Consider the following 17,748-nt stretch of genomic DNA (forward strand, 5'->3'; position numbering starts at 1 on the left):
CAAAAAGTTTACAAAAATTATTAAAAATTATAATTGATGTTGCAGGACAGTGATTTATAGCAAAAAGGCAGTGCACAAAGCAGACAAATGGTTTCCATGACAAGTTCTGTAGAATGACCACACTCTCAGTTACATTCATATAGGATTTGAATAAAAATTAAAGGAAAAAAATTCCACAAGTGTGAAAACCTGGTGGAAATAAAAACAAATTCTAGGAACTAAAATGATTGTAAAACAAAAGCAAAACAGCTTTAAATGTCCATAATACACTCTAAGTAAATTAATTATATAGGGAAAGAGCATTCAGAAAATAAATGGCCTTTCATAGATTCAAAATATAATTAAAATGCAAAATAAAAATGAACCAGAGGGGCTGGAGACACAGCTCAGTGGCAGAGCACCTGCCTAGCCCACACAAGGTCCTAGGCTTACCCAGAACCACAAAAACAAGGAAAAATAGAAATAACTTTTTCATTCAGTAATCTTTCTGAACATAGAAAAAGTCAACAAATGCAGGCAAATGTTAAAGGTCATGTATAAGACTTACAGTTCAGCCAGATGGAGGGAAGGCAACTCAAAGACACATTAGAATAGATTTTCCCAAATTGGACTCTGATCTTCACAGTGAAAACTCTGTAATGCTCAACTCTGCTGTTCACACAGAACACCAAGAATAAGGAAATGCTCCCAGGGCAATGAGACAAACCAGCTGTAAGGGTTTCTTACTGAAAACCCTTGGGTGAGAGAAGACAGTAGGAAATAAACTATCATACTAACGTTGGCTGAATAACCATTCCTAAGCTTGTCCACATACTAATTCTCAGAATCTCTGAATATTATTACCTCATATGGTGAAAAGAACTCTGCAGATATGTGAAAGATGTGAGATGAGAAAAGGATCTTAGATTAGCCTAGGGATCCTAAGGTGACAGTGGTCCTTAAAAGAGGGAAGCACGGAGACAATAATATAATTGGACACTGTAAATCAAAAAGAAGTTGGAGGCATGGCACTGACAGTTCTGATAACAAAAGAAAAACATGACCCCATGCACAGAGGCAGCCAATGAAAGCTGAAAACATCACCCTGCCAACACCTTTATTTAGGACCTCTGACCTCCAGAGCAGTAAGGCAAAAAGTCTATACTGTTATGTCGCCACACTTTTGATAATTTGTTACAACAGAAATAAATGAAACTGATGAAGGCCGATACTTTCATGCTGAAAGAGTGGTTTTCAACGTAGAAATGTGTCCATAATCAATAAAGAATACATCAATGTGAGCTACAGAAATGGCTCAGGAGTTAAGGACATGTACTGCTCTTACAGAGGACCCTGGATGAATTCCCAGCACCTACATCAGGCAGCTTACAACCCCTATAACTCCAATATGAGGGGATCAGGTACCAGGCACACCTGGTGCACAAACACAGACACTCACACATAAAATTAATACATCTTTTAAAAAGAGGCTAGAGGAAAAAGCTGGTAAAAGCACTGGTTGTTCTTCCAGAAGACCTAAGTTAGATTCTCTGCACCCACATAATGGCTTATATCCATAGGATCCAATGCCCTCTTTTGACCTCCACAAGTACCAGGTATGCATGCAGTACAGATACATACATACAGGCAAAACAAACACGTAAATCTAAAATAAATAAATTAATTAATTTTAAGGAAATAAAGGTGCTGGCAAGATGACTCTGGGTAGAGTGTTTGTAAACAAACATGAGGACAAACTCAGGTCCCCAGGACCCATGAAGAACGCAGTACAACAGCACACATCTGTGACCCCAGCACTGGGAGGCAGAGACAGGTGAATTCTGGAAGCTCAACATCCAGTCTAGTAGAAAAAACAGAGAAGCAACTGAGAAGACATCCTGACATGAACTTCTAGTCACTACATATCCAAGAATAAACACATATGAAGAAAAATTATTTTCTAATTCTTCCCTGCCTTGGTATTATACTTCTCATATGTGATGATAATGACATTATAATGTAGTCTGCTCGTTTTCAACTCTTATGGTCAACATATACATAAAGCACTGAGGTCCTAGTTACATGAACAGAGGAGAAAGCAAAAATTTAGTGGGACAACTATTTAATATCATCAGAGATTTTTCTACTATCTCCTCATATTCCTCATTCACAATCTGTGACCTTGTTGTCTCTATTAAAAAAAAAAAAAAAAAAAAGGGCTGAAGAGATGGCTCAGTGGTTAAGAGCACTGACTGCTCTTCCAGAGGTCCTGGGTTCAATTCCCAGCAACCACATGGTGACTCACAACCACTTGTAATGAGATCTGGTACCCTCTTCTGGCCTGCAGAGACACATGCAGGCAGAATACTGTATACATAATAAATAAATAAATCTTTAAAAAAAAAAAAAAAAAAGAAAGAAAAAAAGAAAGTGAAACAACCAAGACAGAGAGGTTTTTTTTGTTATTATTATTTTTTTAAGATTTAGTTATTTATTATGTATACAGTGTTCTGTCTACATGTATGCACGCAGGCCAGAAGAGGGCACCAGATCTCATTACAGATGGTTGTGAGCCACCATGTGGTTGCTGGGAATTGAACTCTGGACCTCTGGAAGAGCAGCCAGTGCTCTTAACCGTTGAGCCATCTCTCCAGCCCCCAAGACAGAGTTTTTATAGGCTCCTTTCCATTTATGCCTATCGTTCTCCTCTCTTCCTATTTAATCTGTACATACATCTCGCCAAGTCCATTCTTCGTGTGTACCAGCTCCAATTCTACTTACTACTTGAGCAAAGTGCTATGCAGATGTCCTCCGCTACAGTCCAATGCCACCACTGAGTCATTCTCATCAACATGGAGACACTGTTCCCACCTTCAAAACATCTCTTGCTACATCCTCTCTCTTATGTCTCACTTCTGTTCCTTTAAATCAACATCCTTTGAAAGAGTTTTCTATGCTGCCTCAAATTCTTTTCCCCCATTCTCTCTTGGATTCATTCCATTCAAGCCTATAATCCTGCCACTCTACTGAATCTGCTCATCAAGGTCACAGATGACTACCATGCTCTTAAACAGTCAATTCTCAATCTCCATCCTAGTTAACCTGTCAGCAGCAATCTTTCCTTCATTCCAGAGGGTAAATAAGTAAAGAAGTATGATTTGGCTCAGTGGAAGAGTACTTGACTAGCATGTCCTAAATCTGATCCCCACATGGGGGTGTGGGATTGGAGAGAGAAGCACAAAACAGACTCTCCATATATAGAAACAAATATAAAATTAGACAAATAGAATGAGGGCCTTGAGATTCAGTGGTAGGGTATTTGCCTAACACACTTTACCAAAAGGCCCTTGGTTTGCTCTCCAAGACTTCCCTGCCAAAAGCCCAGAATAAGAACATAAGCAAAGGAATAATGTCTTCCTGAATACTTGTGTACTATTTATCATATTCATGCATGACTTTAATAGCACAATTTAAGAGTAAGTTTTAAGCCACATAAAAATAACTATAATAAAGTAGAGTGGTATTCCAGACAATAGTTAGGTCTTAAAGTCTAACCATAATGAAAAGCAAAGCTCTGACAAAATGACTCAGAAATTCCTGAACACCACTGAGTACATCAGTGTGCCACCTATCAGAAAGTACAACACAGTCTGTTTTTCACCTCCAGAACATTTAGGGATGGTACTGTACCAAAAAAAGGCATGTTGTGACTTTATACATTAAATCCACAGTTTATGAAAAGCTTACTGGAGTCTGTCTGCCTGTCTCTGTCTCCCCTCCACACACACACACACACACACACACACACACACACACACACACACACACACCCCTCCAGGCATACAGTCAATCAAGTTAGTTAAATATACATATATAGGTAAATATACATATGAGGCTCCAACACACAATGATCTATACTTCACTATTAATACTGTGGAAGAGAGACCCCACTGTGAAACACTAGCACACCAGGACTGCTTCCTACTCCATGCCTCACTATTTCTATTTCATTTTTATTTAATAGTGCTGGAGGCTGAACTCATGGCCTTATGTATGCTACACAAGCACTCACTCTACCAATGACCTTTCTCCCCAGTCTTGGGGGTAAAATGTTACTAAGCTGGGTGTGGTGGCACATACATGTATTCCCAGCAGTCAAGGCTAAGGCAGAAGGACTATAAATTCAAGGCCACCTCTAACTTTACAATGAGCTCAAGGCCAGCCTGAGCTACTTAGTGAGACCAACCATGTTTCTCACAAGGCTTTAATCACTCAAAGGCAGAGATAGGTTGATCTATGTAAGTTAGAAGAGAGCATAGTCTACTAGCAAGTTCCAGGCTAGCCAGGGCTATATAGAAACCCTCTTTCCAAAGGAAAAATTCCTTCTGCCATGGAAATGAACTATCCGACCAGCTTGGTTTTAGCACTTTTTAAGCTGCTCTTAGTTTTCACTGTTCTGTGATCAAACTGAAGCTCATCTTTTCAGGTAGGTGGAATCAATGAGTACGTAACTAACACTACCACACTGGGGCACAGGGCTACAACTCAGAGATGGAGCACTGGCCTAACATTGTCAGTCCCTAAGGTTTGATCGATCTCAAGAAACAGACAGACAGACAGACAGACAGACAGACACACACACACACACACACACACACACACACACACACACACGGAGAAGGAAGGGGAGGACTGAGACAGAATGAATCGAGCACTTTCCTCCTTGCTCTACTACATCACTATATTAAAAAGTTCTTGCTCTGTGACCCACCTTATTTTCTATATAGCATAAATGCCTGGTGAATCAGGTTGGGCAAAGTAAGTCCGCATTCATAGGGACTAATATTCCTACACAGAAACCCTTCTCCAAGAACTAACCAAACAGAGCTTACACTGCAAAACCAAGTCAACAGGTATTATGTAAATACCAAAAGGAAGGTTATTAAAAAATGATTGCCTTCATTTCCCACCCACAGTTGAGGAAAAATAAAAGATCAATAATGCCCTGTGGTGACAGAAGTGCAAGAAAAGAAATGTTACAGACAAAAATTTAAATTGTTATAATTTCTCTAAGGAACAGCATGGCAATATAATCCAAAAACCTAAAAAAAAACAACCAAACAAACAAACAAAAACAAAAAAAACCCCAAAAAAACCAAGTACAATTCCTTTGTCCCAGGCATCTCTAGCTACTTATGTCTTTTTTGTGGTTTTGTGGTGCTGAGGATTGAATCTAGGCTTTGAGCATGCTAAGCATGTAGTTTACCAACCCAAAGATCTACCTGTCTGCTTGCCAAGTGCTAGGATTGAAAGTATGTACCATCATGCCTGGTGAAAATACAAGTGTTTTGCATTTTTTTTAGATTTATTTATTATGTATATATTGTTCTGCCTGCATGTATGCCTACATGCAGAAGAGGGCACCAGATCTCATTATAGATGTGGTTGCTGGGAATTGAACTCAGGACCTCTGGTAAGAGCAGTCAGTGCTCTTAACCTCTGAGCCATCACTCCAGCCCAAAAATACAAGTGTTAATGAGGTAATTGTACATTCTTTTTTCATATTATGCCTATTTGAAACATGTACATGTAGTCACCAACCCTATGTTGGAAGGCATCAGATCCTCTGGAACTAGAGCTACAGATAGTTTGTGTGTAGGTGCTAAGAACTGAATCCAGGTCCTCTGTAAGAGCAACAAGTACTCTTAACATCTCAGCCATCTCTTCCTCCCCTAACATTTAAAAAAACAACAAACTTTGTTGCTTTTTTTTTTTTTTTTGCAGACAAAACAACATGGATAATGGTCCCAGCATGGAGGAACCACCACCCACAGCTATGCACTCAGCAGCTGCCTCTGGGGCCTGCCACCACTTCAGCCCAGGGAGCAGTCTGGAAGCAGGCTATCAACTTCCCAACAGTAGGCAGTGTAGCAGTAGGGTCAGCTCACCTACTGACCAGTGACAGAGCTCCAGGGTCTTTGACAACTCTTCTGCCAATGTTACAGCAAATTCAAACTCTATAAATCCAGATTTATGATATAGCCAAGCAGGAAGATTGTAACAGATCACAGCTTCAGCTCCTATCTACAAAAAGTTACAGTCCCAATGTTCTTGTCCCTTTTGAGTCTTGCATCATTTGAAAATGTCCAGGCAGGCTGGGAATGGTGGTGCATGACTTTAATCCCAGTACTCAGGAGGCAGACGCAGATGAATCTCTAAGTTTGAGGCTAGCCTGATCTACAGAGCAAGGTCAAGCCAAGGCTACACAGAGAAAGCCTGTCTCAGAAAAGAAAAAAAGAAAGAGAAAATGTCCATGCAAAGTATCCGAAAGTACCAGCACCACTTTCCCAAGAGCTCCATCAATAGGCTGAAGCTTGGTCTTAGAACGAGAAGAGGAATCTGACTGCTGTCAACACAGTCTAACCAGCTATGGAGAAGAAGATAAGTGCTGTAAAATATCTGGAGTGTTCTACTCTCACATAGCAAAGCCTCCAGTGTTTGATGAAGCCATCTACACAGTTACCTGCCCATCTCCTAGTAAGAAGAGAGCCAGAGCTGGGTGGTGCTCTTTAATCCCAGCACTCAGGAGACAAAGGCAGGTGGATCTCGGAGTTCAAGGCCAGCCTGGTCTACAGAGTGAGTTCCAGGACAACCAAGACTACACAGAAAAACCCTGTCGAGAGAGAGAGAAAGAGAGAGAGAGAGAGAGAGAGAGAGAGAGAGAGAGAGAGAGAGAGAGAGAACGAGAACAAAAACACGAGTGCTAGTGGGGCTAGAAAAACGGCTCAGAGGTTAAGAACACTGGCTGTTCTTCCAGAGGTCCTGAGTTCAATTCCCAGCACCCATATGGTAGCTCAATGTAGTCCCATGGGATCTGATGCCCTCTTCTATATGCAGACAGACATACATGGAGACAAAACACCCACATATATAAAATATATAAATAAATAAATCTTTGAAAGAGGAAGAGGAGGAAGAGACCTGAAAATGTAGTCAGTGGTAGAGGGCTTGCCATACACACACAATGTGATGGGTTTGAAGGCCACCTCCAGGTGGGAATAAAAGAGAAAATACTGCTATTGTAAATGTCCTAGTCCCTTATACTTAGTCTTGTCCCTTAGAATCTTTATACACTTTACTGACTGGTAGAGCCAAAACTGGGCATGGTGGTATACAATGGTTATCCTAGCATTCTGGATGCAGAAGCTAGAGGATCACAGGTTCAAAACCAGCCTTGTCTATATAATAACTCTGTCTTAAAAAAAAAAAAAAAAAAAAAAAAAACAACTTAAATCAGGGAGTAAAGCACTTGTAGAACAAGCAAGAGGACTTGAGTTTGGATTCCTAATACCTATGTAAAGACCAGAAACAGCAACACACAGACACACACACACAGAGACACAAGACACACACCCCTAACCCTAGTGCTGCTATGGGGTAGAAACAGATGGATTCTAGAGGCTCACTAGCTACTCTAGTCAGAATGAAAGGAGAAGCTCCAGGTTCAGTGAGAGACACTGTCTCAAAAACATAAAGTAGACAAGTACTTAAAGACATCCTAGCCAGGTGGTGGTGGCACACGCCTTTAATCCCAGCACTTGGGAGGCAGAGTCAGGTAGATCTCTATGAATTCTAGGCCAGCCTGGTCTACAGAGTGAGATCCAGGACAGGCACCAAAAATACACAGAGAAACCCTGTCTTGAAAAATCAAAAAAAAAAAGAAAGAAAGACATCCCTAGCTACATGTTCACTCATTAACACAAGCATGTACATATATATAAACACAAAAGAGAGAGAGAGAAAGATGAAGAAAAGGAAGGAGAAAGGGAGGAAAGAAATATCAATAGTGCTTTGGCAGCACATACCTGTAATCTCAGAATTTGGCAGGCAGAAGCAAGAGGATCAGGAATTCAAGGCCAGCCTTGGCTACACAGATATTAAATTTGAGGCCAATTGGAGCTATGAGTTTATCTCAAAAAATAATAATAACAATAATATTGATAGGGGAGCTTCTGCACTCAATGTCAAGTTTATATAATTGGCAAATATTTCCATAAAACTTTCTGAATTAAGCAGTCATTTATGAAATGTAAGGTTTCCCATCATTCTATTAAAATTTATCATTAAACTTAAAAATAAAAATGAAGTATGCAGGAGAGAAGGGTCTGTGTCATTGACTGCTTAAAGAACAAGGAACCAAACAGTACAGAGGTGAGACATTTCACTGTAGAATCCTTAGCATTACATTTTATTTTTGTTGTTGTTGCTGTGTTTAGAGACAGCTCTGGCTGTACTGGAACTCAATCTGTAGACCAGGCTAGCCTGGAATTCAGAGATCTGCAAGCCTCTGCCTCCTGAGTACTGGGATTAAAGTCGTGAGCCACAATGTGAGCTTTCCTTAGCATCTTTTGAACTATGTGAATGCACTGTCTACTTAAACATAAAACAAAACTTACTAGGAGGTAGTGGCACGCGCCTGTAATCCCAGCACTCAGGAGCCAGAGGCAGTTGGATCTCTGAGTTTTAGGGCAGCATGGCCTACAGACAGTCTGGTTTTCCAGGACAGCAAGGCTACACAGAGGAACCCTGTCTCGAAAAACCAAAAATAAAATAAAACAAAACTATAAAAATAAAATAAAAATATCGCTTACTACAATTCCATGACTACCCATGGTTTATTTAAATTTGAAAATTTCATTTAATTAAAATTTTTTAACATTTATTTATTGGTGGAGTGGTACCTGTAAACCACAGCATGCATGTAGAAGCCAGAGGACAATTTAAATGAATCAGTTCTCTCCCTCTCCCTCCACCCATAAGATCCAGGGACTGAACTCAGGCTCGCAGGCCAAGTGGCAAGCACCTCCATTTGCTGAGCCATCTGCCCAGTGCCAAGAAAATGCCATTCTCTAAGTGCTACAGTCAAATTAGTATTAAATGTTAGTCTATGGAGCTGAAGCCATGGTTCATCCATTAAGAACACTTGTTGCTCTTTCAGAGGACAAGGGTTCAATTCCTAGCACCCACATGGTGGCTCACAACCACCCATAACTACAGTTCCAAGAGATCCAACGTTCTCTTCTGACCTATATGGGCACTACACACACAGGGTACACCTATATACTCATAGACATAATTATAAATATATGTAATAAAAATAAAACTTCAGCCAGGAGGTGGTGGCACATGGCCTTTAATCCCAGCACTTTGGAGGCAGAGGTAAGTGGATCTCTGTGAGTTCAAGGTCAGCCTGGTCTATAGAGCTAGTTCAGGACATCCATGGCTACACAGAGAAACTGTCTTGAAAAACCAAAAAAATAAATGAAATTTCAAAAGGATATTTAAATTAAAAACAAAACAATAACAATAACAAAAACCTGCTAGTCTATTCGGAAGGACATGGTGGTGCACGCCTTTAATCCTAACACTCAGGAGGCAGAGGCAGGTGGATCTTTTTTAGTTCAAGGCCAAACTGGTCTACAGAGCCAGTTGCAGGACAACTAGAGCTATATAGTCAGACCCCGTTTCAAAAAGCAAAATAAAACAAAAATCTATTCAAGTCAAAATTACTGAGGGTCTTGTGAAAAGGGCCACAGAACAATGAGGGAGATGAATATAAATTAGAAGTAGGAAAATGAAGGGAGCAAAGAAAACATACTTTACTAACAACAGAATTTGCATTTAAACTCTTAGACAAGTAAAAAATTCTAACAGTTCCTCTACATTTACATTACATTATATGTATTCCTGGTGTTTTGCTTATGGGAAATATCAAAATGTCAACCATTGTTTCTATTAAAGGTCTTTAATGATATTGCATTTTAGACTTGTAATGAAACATGGTACTCACTGCAGTTTGCAATGCATCTCATTAAACACATTAATAACATGCGTTTAACTAAAAGGTCAACTTACTATGGTTAAAGTTTAGCTTTCCTATAATCACTTCATTTAAAGCTGTATAGCAAACTCTGGGAAGACAACAGAATGCCTGTTACAGAAATGCTCTCAATTCTCCCATCTGTCCAAGAAAGCCATTCTTGTTAAAAATTAAATGCCCAGCTAAGGTACAGCTCAGTGGCAGAACTTGGTAGCATGCAGAAGGCCCTGGGTTCATTTCCTAGCACTGCTAACAAACTTGCTAATATTTTTATGTGGAATAATGGTTACAATATTGGTGTTTTGAGACAGTGTCTCACAATGTAGGCCTGACTGTCCTGGAACTTGCTAGATAGACCAGGCTGACCTGGAACTCAGAGATCCATTGGGATTAAAGGTGGGGGCCACATCCAGCTAGTAATAAGATTTTTAGGGCTGGAGAGACAGTTCAGTGGTTAAGTGCACATGTTACTTTTGCAGAGGACCTAGGTTTGATTCCCAGCATCCACATCGTGGCTCACAACCTAATATAACTCCAGTTCCAGTAAATCCAATGCCTTCCTCCGGCCTCCAAAAGCAACAAGCATGCATGTGGTGCACATAAATACATGCAGACAAAACACTCACACATAAAATGAATAAATCTTTAAAAAACGTTTTTTAAATACTTATCTTTTAGGCATGCACACCGAAAGATTTATTGAAAAATGAGAAGACATACATTATTTACTTCACAATGGTCCAGAAGAAAGAAATTGTCAGTATAAAGATAGATGCAGTAAGATTGGCATGAGTTCCAGTCAGGCAGTGGTGGCGCACACCTTTAATCCCAGCACTCAGGAAGCAGAGGCAGATCTCTGAGTTAGAGGCCAGCCTGGTCTACAGAGCAAGTTCCAGAACAGCCAGAACTACATAGAGAATCCTTGTCTCAAATAAATCAATAAATAGATTGGCATGGGTTAACTACTTAAGCCAGGGATATTAAATGGGGGCTCACTGTGCTCACCTTCCTACTGTAATATGGGTTATGTACATAATGTAGTTTATATAATTCATCCAGCTAGAGAGATTAAGAGCACTGGCTGCTCTTCCAGAGGTCCTGAGTTCAATTCCCAGCAACCACATGGAGGCTCACAGCCATCTACAATGAGATCTGGTGCCCTCTTCTGGTACAGGCTGAACACTCACTGTATAAATAATAAATAAATAAATCTTTTAAAAAAAAAAAAAAAAAAAAAAGCCAGGCGGTGGTGATGCACGCCTTTAATCCCAGCACTTCGGGAGGAAGAGGCAGGCGGATCTCTGTGAGTTCAAGGCCAGCCTGGGCTACAGAGTGAGTTCCAGGACAGGCTCCAAAGCTACACAGAGAAACCCTGTCTCAAAAACCCAAAAGGGGGGCAAAAAAAAAAAAAAGCAAAGCTATGAGGAAGACTCTGAGAGTAAATAATGGTACAAGGAGAACATATAATAAGCATACACAACCCACAACCTAAGGACAGAATCCTGTATTCACTGTTTACACTGGTAGAGAGAAAGGAACTTGAAGGGCTGGAGAGATGTCTCAAAAGTCAAGAATGCTTAGCACTCTTGTAGGGCTGGAGTTCAGTTCCTAGCACCCAAGTAAGGTGGCTCACAACTGCCTCTAACTCCAGCCAGGGGATCTAATGCCCTCTTCTGGCCTCCAGAAGATACCTGCACTTATGTGCACAAATGTGCACACATAATTTTAAAAATTAAAAATCATATATGATATTTATTTATTTATTTATTTAAAGAGCTTATGAAGAGATCAGAAAGGTAGGAGAATCTAAGCAGTATATTTGGTATCACCAAAGCCCAAGAAAAATACTTCAATGTTGGACGAGCAAGATGGCTCAGCAGGTAAAAGTATTTTATTGAAAGTCTGATGGCCTGAAATCACATACATACAGGAGACAAGTTACTCCACAAAGTTTTCTGACCTCCACATACAGGTTGTAGAATGTATACACATGTGATTGCTTGTTCCATCTTGCATGTTTTCATTCATCTCTCTCTCTCTCTCTCTCTCTCTCTCTCTCTCTCTCTCTCTCTCTCTCTCTCTCACACACACACACACACACACACACACACACACACACACACACACACCTTAAATATTAAAAAAGAAAATACTCCATTAAATTCTTCTGCAAGGCAATAAAGAAATCACTAAAACCTACCTTCCCATAGCAAGCTGAGAGGCCAAGGTTTATAAGTATTACAGTAAACTATAAGACTACACAATAGTTAGTTTAAACTACATAGGGATTCTGAATACTAGTAAGATTACAAAAACATGAAGACAGTGGGGATGATAGTTATACCAATGGGAACCATTCACACAGCTGAACATTGCCAATGTCTTTCAACAGAAAAAGATAACCCTGGTATCTAACTGTTACAGTGGGATGTGTGCCAGACACTGTACAATTCTGATGCTTTATAATGATTATGTCCTTTAACACTCACAACCATATTATCCCTATCTTACTATGATGTAACCTGCCCAAGACCACAGAGCTAATCAACTGCTGAGATGATGTGTTAACCCAGACAGGGTGTTAGGGGTATTTGGTAGCACACATGCCTATACCCCTAGTACTGAGGAGATGTAGGCAGGAGGATCAAAGTTCAAGGCTATCCTTAACTACAAAGCAAGTTGGAGGACAACCTGGATACATGAGACACTGTCTCAAAGGGGGGAAAAAAAAGGTAGAAAGATTAATCCCAGCATGAGAGGTGGAGACAGGAGAATCAGGAATTCAAGGTTATCTTCCACTACACAAGTATTCCAAAGTCAGGCGAGGGTAATGAGACCTGTCTAAAATTAAACAAATAAACCTAGGCAGTTTAACTTTAACTGCTTTATAAAATTAAGCAGACCAGGATTCAGTTAGAATTGATCTCACTAATAAACAAACAAATAAATAAATAAATAAATAAATAAATAAACGAACATGCAAAAGCAAAGTGAGTAAGACTCAATTAAAAAGAGTAAATTCCGCCGGGCGTTGGTGGCGCACGCCTTTAATCCCAGCACTCGGGAGGCAGAGCCAGGCGGATCTCTGTGAGTTCGAGGCCAGCCTGGGCTACCAAGTGAGCTCCAGGAAAGGCGCAAAGCTACACAGAGAAACCCTGTCTCGAAAAACCAAAAAAAAAAAAAAAAAAAAAAAAGTAAATTCCTAAATTCCACTGTTTGACCTGGAATTGGTTATAAATTCAGCCTGTTGCATACCAGCTATAATAGAGCTATATAAACTGGTTATTTAGAATAATATACTGGAGAAATTGTTATGAAAACTATCCAGACAGGGTGTATATAACATATTAAGTCATACTGTCATAAGATGATGGAAGCAAACAAAAACTGGCTACCTTCAAATGCGTAGAAATTCTAGTTATTAGGTCTCTGTCCTCTCAGAACATAACACGGAATAACTACTCCTTCCTTCTCCCTCTTCTATCACAACCTACATCGTCAGACTAATAGACATCTGTCAGAATGACTGAAGTTCACCAGGAGGAGTCAAACGGTTAAGTGCGAAAGATTAGAAAGATCAGAAGTGTTATAAAGCAGAATTAAAGTAACATTAGATGACTGAAGAAATTAACTATGTGATGCTGTGGTGATTTGAAAGAAAATGATCCCCAAAGGAAGTGGCACTATTAGGAGATGTGGCCTTGTTGAAGGAAGTGTGTCACAGTGGGGGTGGGCTTTGAGATCTCTTTTGCTCAAGCTTCCCTCACTATGATTTTACCTGTTACCTGTAGGGCTCTCAGCTATTTCTCCAGCACCACATCTGCATGCATACAGCCATGCTCTCCACCATGATGATAACAGACTAAACCTCTAAAACTATAAGCTACCACCTCAATTAAATGTTTTCCTTTATAAGAGTTGCTGTGGTCATGGTGTCTCTTCACAGCAATAGAAACCCAAACTAAGACAGATGCTAACCAAGAAATATCTATGTTTTAAAATGAGTGTTTATAAAGATTCAGGTAAAAAGACTAGTGAGTAATAAAATGGAAAAGACCTTACTGTAAAATGTTTAAAGTTGCCTGACAGTGGTGGCACACACTTTTAATCCCAGCGCTCAAGAGGCAGAAGCAGGTGGATGTCTGAGTTCAAGACCACCCTAGTCTACAGAGTGAGTTCTAGGACAGTCAGAAATGTTACACAGAGAAGCTATCTTGAGAAAAAAAAGAGTTTATGACATTTAATCTAGAGCAGTTTAGGTCTCATCCAAAGGCACTCTCAGAAATGAGGGTACTAGAACACTAAAAATAGCAAACAAGTGCTCCAAAAATCTAAAAAAGAGAGAATACATGTGTGTATCGAGGGAAAAAGTCAGGAGAGGAGGTCAGGTGGTTTCTCTTCTTTTGAAGACCTTACAACACACACTGGAGGATTCTTGAAAGGTTGCCCAGATTTCACAGAAAACAAACTTTGAGTACAGCAGGCCACAAAACTAAACACTGTCCACAGGAAGTCATTCTACCACACAGTCTTCTACAAAAGAAATGCTCATGCCAGGAGTGGTGGAGCATGCCTTTAATCCTGGCACTGGGGAAGTGGAAGGTAGATTTCTGTGAGGCCAGCCAGGTCTACACAGTAAGACCCTGTCTAAAAAAAGGAAGTCTTCAAAGTTGCACATATGCAGCCTGAATTGTTTTCAAGTGATCCTATTTGGAGGCAGTACCAAACCAGATGTCCTTAGTTCTCTTTCAAATCTAACTCTATACTATAAAGGGTTACTGTGATAGTTTGAATGTAATTGGCTCCCATAATCTTACATGGAGTGGCACTATTAGGAGGCATGGCTTTGTTGGAGTAGGTATGGCCTTGCTGGAGGAAGTATGTCACTGTGGGGGTGGGCTTTGAGGTTTCCTATGCTCAGGATACTGCCTAGTGTCTCAGTTGACTTCCTGTTGCCTACAAGTTGTAGGACTCTCAGCTACTATTCCAGTACCATGTCTGCCTGCATGGCTCCATGCTCCCTGTCATGATGATAATAGACTGAACCTCTGAAACTGTAAGCAAACCCCCTCAATTCAATGTTTTCCTTGTAACAGTTGAGGTGGTCATGATGTCTCTTCACAGCAATAGAAACCCTAACTAAAACAGTTACATTTTGGTTTTCATTGTTGTTGGTTTTAATTTTTGTTTGGGGGAGGGTAATCTGACAATGTTACTTGCTCAGCATGCCCTTAAATCACTAGGCACAAGGAATACTCCTGCCTCAGCCTCCAAAATAACCAGGACTACAGGCAGTGCATCAGCTTTTAAGTTTGAAAATGCAAATGGAAACAACATCTCAGCGTATAAGTTAGGAATAACCATGCCAACCAGGGCACATGGTTCCCTCTGCCCCAGCACTTTGGTGCCACTGGACACACAGGAGGCAATATTGTTGGAGGAAGACTCCCGTCTAAGAAGAAGAAAAGCTGGCGTTTTACATCTGCTGCTCAGGAGCAAACTCTAACTTTGGGTGAGCCACTGTCTCTGGTTTTCTCATCTGTAAAGTGAAGGAATTAGGAACCAAGTAATCTCTAAATTCTTTTTCCTTCTAGAATTCTTTGAGTTTATAGCTCAGTAATTCTCTTCCAAAATGTATTCTTCCCCTGTAGTCAGTCTTTTTCCTCATTCTTTGTTACCCAAAGGAAAGCTAGGAATAACATTTAACTTGATTCTAAAACCCTCCCTTAACAGAGGATCATATCCTGTAAGCACATGGTACAGCCAGCACAAGGACTGAGTTTAATTACTCATTCTCTCCCTTTTGTTCTATACCTATAGGTTTTCAAATAGTTTTCCCTAAGAATTTAAGAAGTAATTCAGCTAGGAGTGGTGGCACATGCCCTTAATCCCAGCACTCGGGAGGCAGAGGAAGGTGGACCTCTGAGTTCAAGGCTAGCCTGGTCTACAGAGAAAGTTCCAGGACAGCCAGAGCTACACAGAGAAATTCTGTCTGGAAAAAAAAAAAAAAAAGAACAACAAAAAAAAAGAATTTAAGAAGTAACTCAAAAAGCCAAGAGAAGGATGTCAAATGATATCATGAAACAGACATGGCTCAAGCTGATCCATTTCAAAGCTGTCTTCATTTGATAATGCTGTTATTTTTAAAAGAATTACTGATTATTTAGCTTTTTGGATAAGATCAAGTATAAACAAATAGTTGACACCAATATTCTACATTATAGTATTACTAAAATTAAAAAATCTTATTTTTTTACATCCAACTCAGTATACCCCAAAATGATATATTAGTATTCTTACTATTTTTTAGAGCACTGGCAAATTCTGGGCCTCCTTTGTCCTTGAAGACTGGAAAAGTATCTGGCTGAGGCAACTGATTGGTAGTCAACAGAGCTTTCTGTAGTTTGATCCTTCCTTCCAAGAGCTGGTCCCACAATGCTGAAGAAAAAGTAAAAGAGAAGCTTATCTCTGGGTCAGGAATTCTTCTGGGCTGAGGACTGAGGGGAGAGAGGAAGCAGCACCAATGTCTGAGCAGCACGCATTATGATCTTCATGCCATAGAAACATTCTTCATTCTAGAAAATACATTCTCTCTCTTGGATGGAAATACTTGCTATGAGAGAGGAAACCCTAATACTTGACAGAAGGAGAGAATATGCTCCTCTTCAATCTTCCACAAGGACTAGAGCAGAGCCTGCTAACGTGAAACAAGAACTGAAGTGCAGACCTCTGGGTAAAGTGAGGGATGTCACAGACTAATTAGAAAAGCACTAGAGAAACAGAACCACCAACCAAAAAGCAGATTAATGCAGAAACTCTGAAAAACAAGAAAGTAGCAAAAGCACACACGCACCTATCTGATTCTTCACAGCTCTTCCTTTCTCCACTTCCTCAGAAACTGTGACACTGGAGAAGGTCATCACCACGCCACCATCCTCGCTGTTCCTGTCTTCTTCCCTCTCGCCGTCTAAGTCTTCCTCAACATCTCCTTCTTCCATACCACTCTCTTCCTCTTCCTCCGCCTCACTGCTCCCAAGGTCATCCATTCCTTCTGTAAATTTCTCAAAATCACTAATGCTCTGGAAACTAAAGCCTGGCTTTTCTGCAGAACGCCTTCTGCCCTTCTTCTGAGCAGGACTGTTCTCCAAATCATTGTCAGCATCCTCTTCCTCAGTAACACTTAGTTCCTCCTCCTCCTCTTCCTCCTCTTCAGATTCCTCCAGGCCCAGACCCTCTGAATCCTCATCTCCAGATCCTTCTTCATCAGATATTTCTTTGTCTAAATCATAAGGGAAAAAAAGAAGGAGCAGGGGTTTACCTAGAGAAAATACCAGGCCACATCTTTCATTTCCATTATGAACTGTGGCATCTACTATGAAAGCAAACATGTTATTGGGCTCTATTCAACTGAACAAACATTTACTATATATTTACTGTCTCTAAAATGATAAGGGGAAACAAAGATAAACAGAACATGAGTCCAACCTAAAGAAATATAGTGAAGACACAGACACAAAAGGTATTGTACAGGAAAGAATGGAATGTATTCGGAAAAAAACTTCATGCCAGCTATTGGTGGCTCATATAACTATAATCTCAGTACTCAGGAGGTTGAAGCAGGAGGACTGCCTTGAGTTCAGGGCCAACTTGGTTTACATAGTGAGTTCTAGACCAGCCAGGACTACACAGTAGTCTCAGAAAAATAAATAAAATATTAAAATAAATAAATAAATGAAACATTTCAACTGGTGTTTTGGAATTAGACCAGTCTTCCCAAAGCTACATCTGAAAAAAAGTTTATCATTAGCTATTCCAAACACACACAAATAACAAGCACCTATATCTTGTACCAGCTATCAAGACTAAAAAAAGGGCTTTAGTATCTGCTG

General features: G+C 40.1%; 1 protein-coding gene across 2 annotated transcripts in view; it reads right to left on the bottom strand.

The window, feature by feature from the left end:
• Aatf (apoptosis antagonizing transcription factor) overlaps positions 1-17,748 on the bottom strand; it is a 118,003-nt gene that overhangs the window by 94,572 nt on the left and 5,683 nt on the right. For both annotated transcript variants that reach the window (XM_006983172.4, XM_006983173.4), the window contains exons 3-4: positions 16,713-17,138; positions 16,160-16,297 (exon numbers count right to left, since the gene is read on the bottom strand). In XM_006983172.4, coding sequence (XP_006983234.1) covers positions 16,160-16,297; positions 16,713-17,138 — 564 coding nt within the window. The remainder of the gene's footprint in view (positions 1-16,159; positions 16,298-16,712; positions 17,139-17,748) is intronic.

This window comes from Peromyscus maniculatus, chromosome 8 (assembly GCF_049852395.1).
Source record: "Peromyscus maniculatus bairdii isolate BWxNUB_F1_BW_parent chromosome 8, HU_Pman_BW_mat_3.1, whole genome shotgun sequence".
In the NCBI taxonomy this organism is placed as follows: domain Eukaryota; kingdom Metazoa; phylum Chordata; class Mammalia; order Rodentia; family Cricetidae; genus Peromyscus; species Peromyscus maniculatus.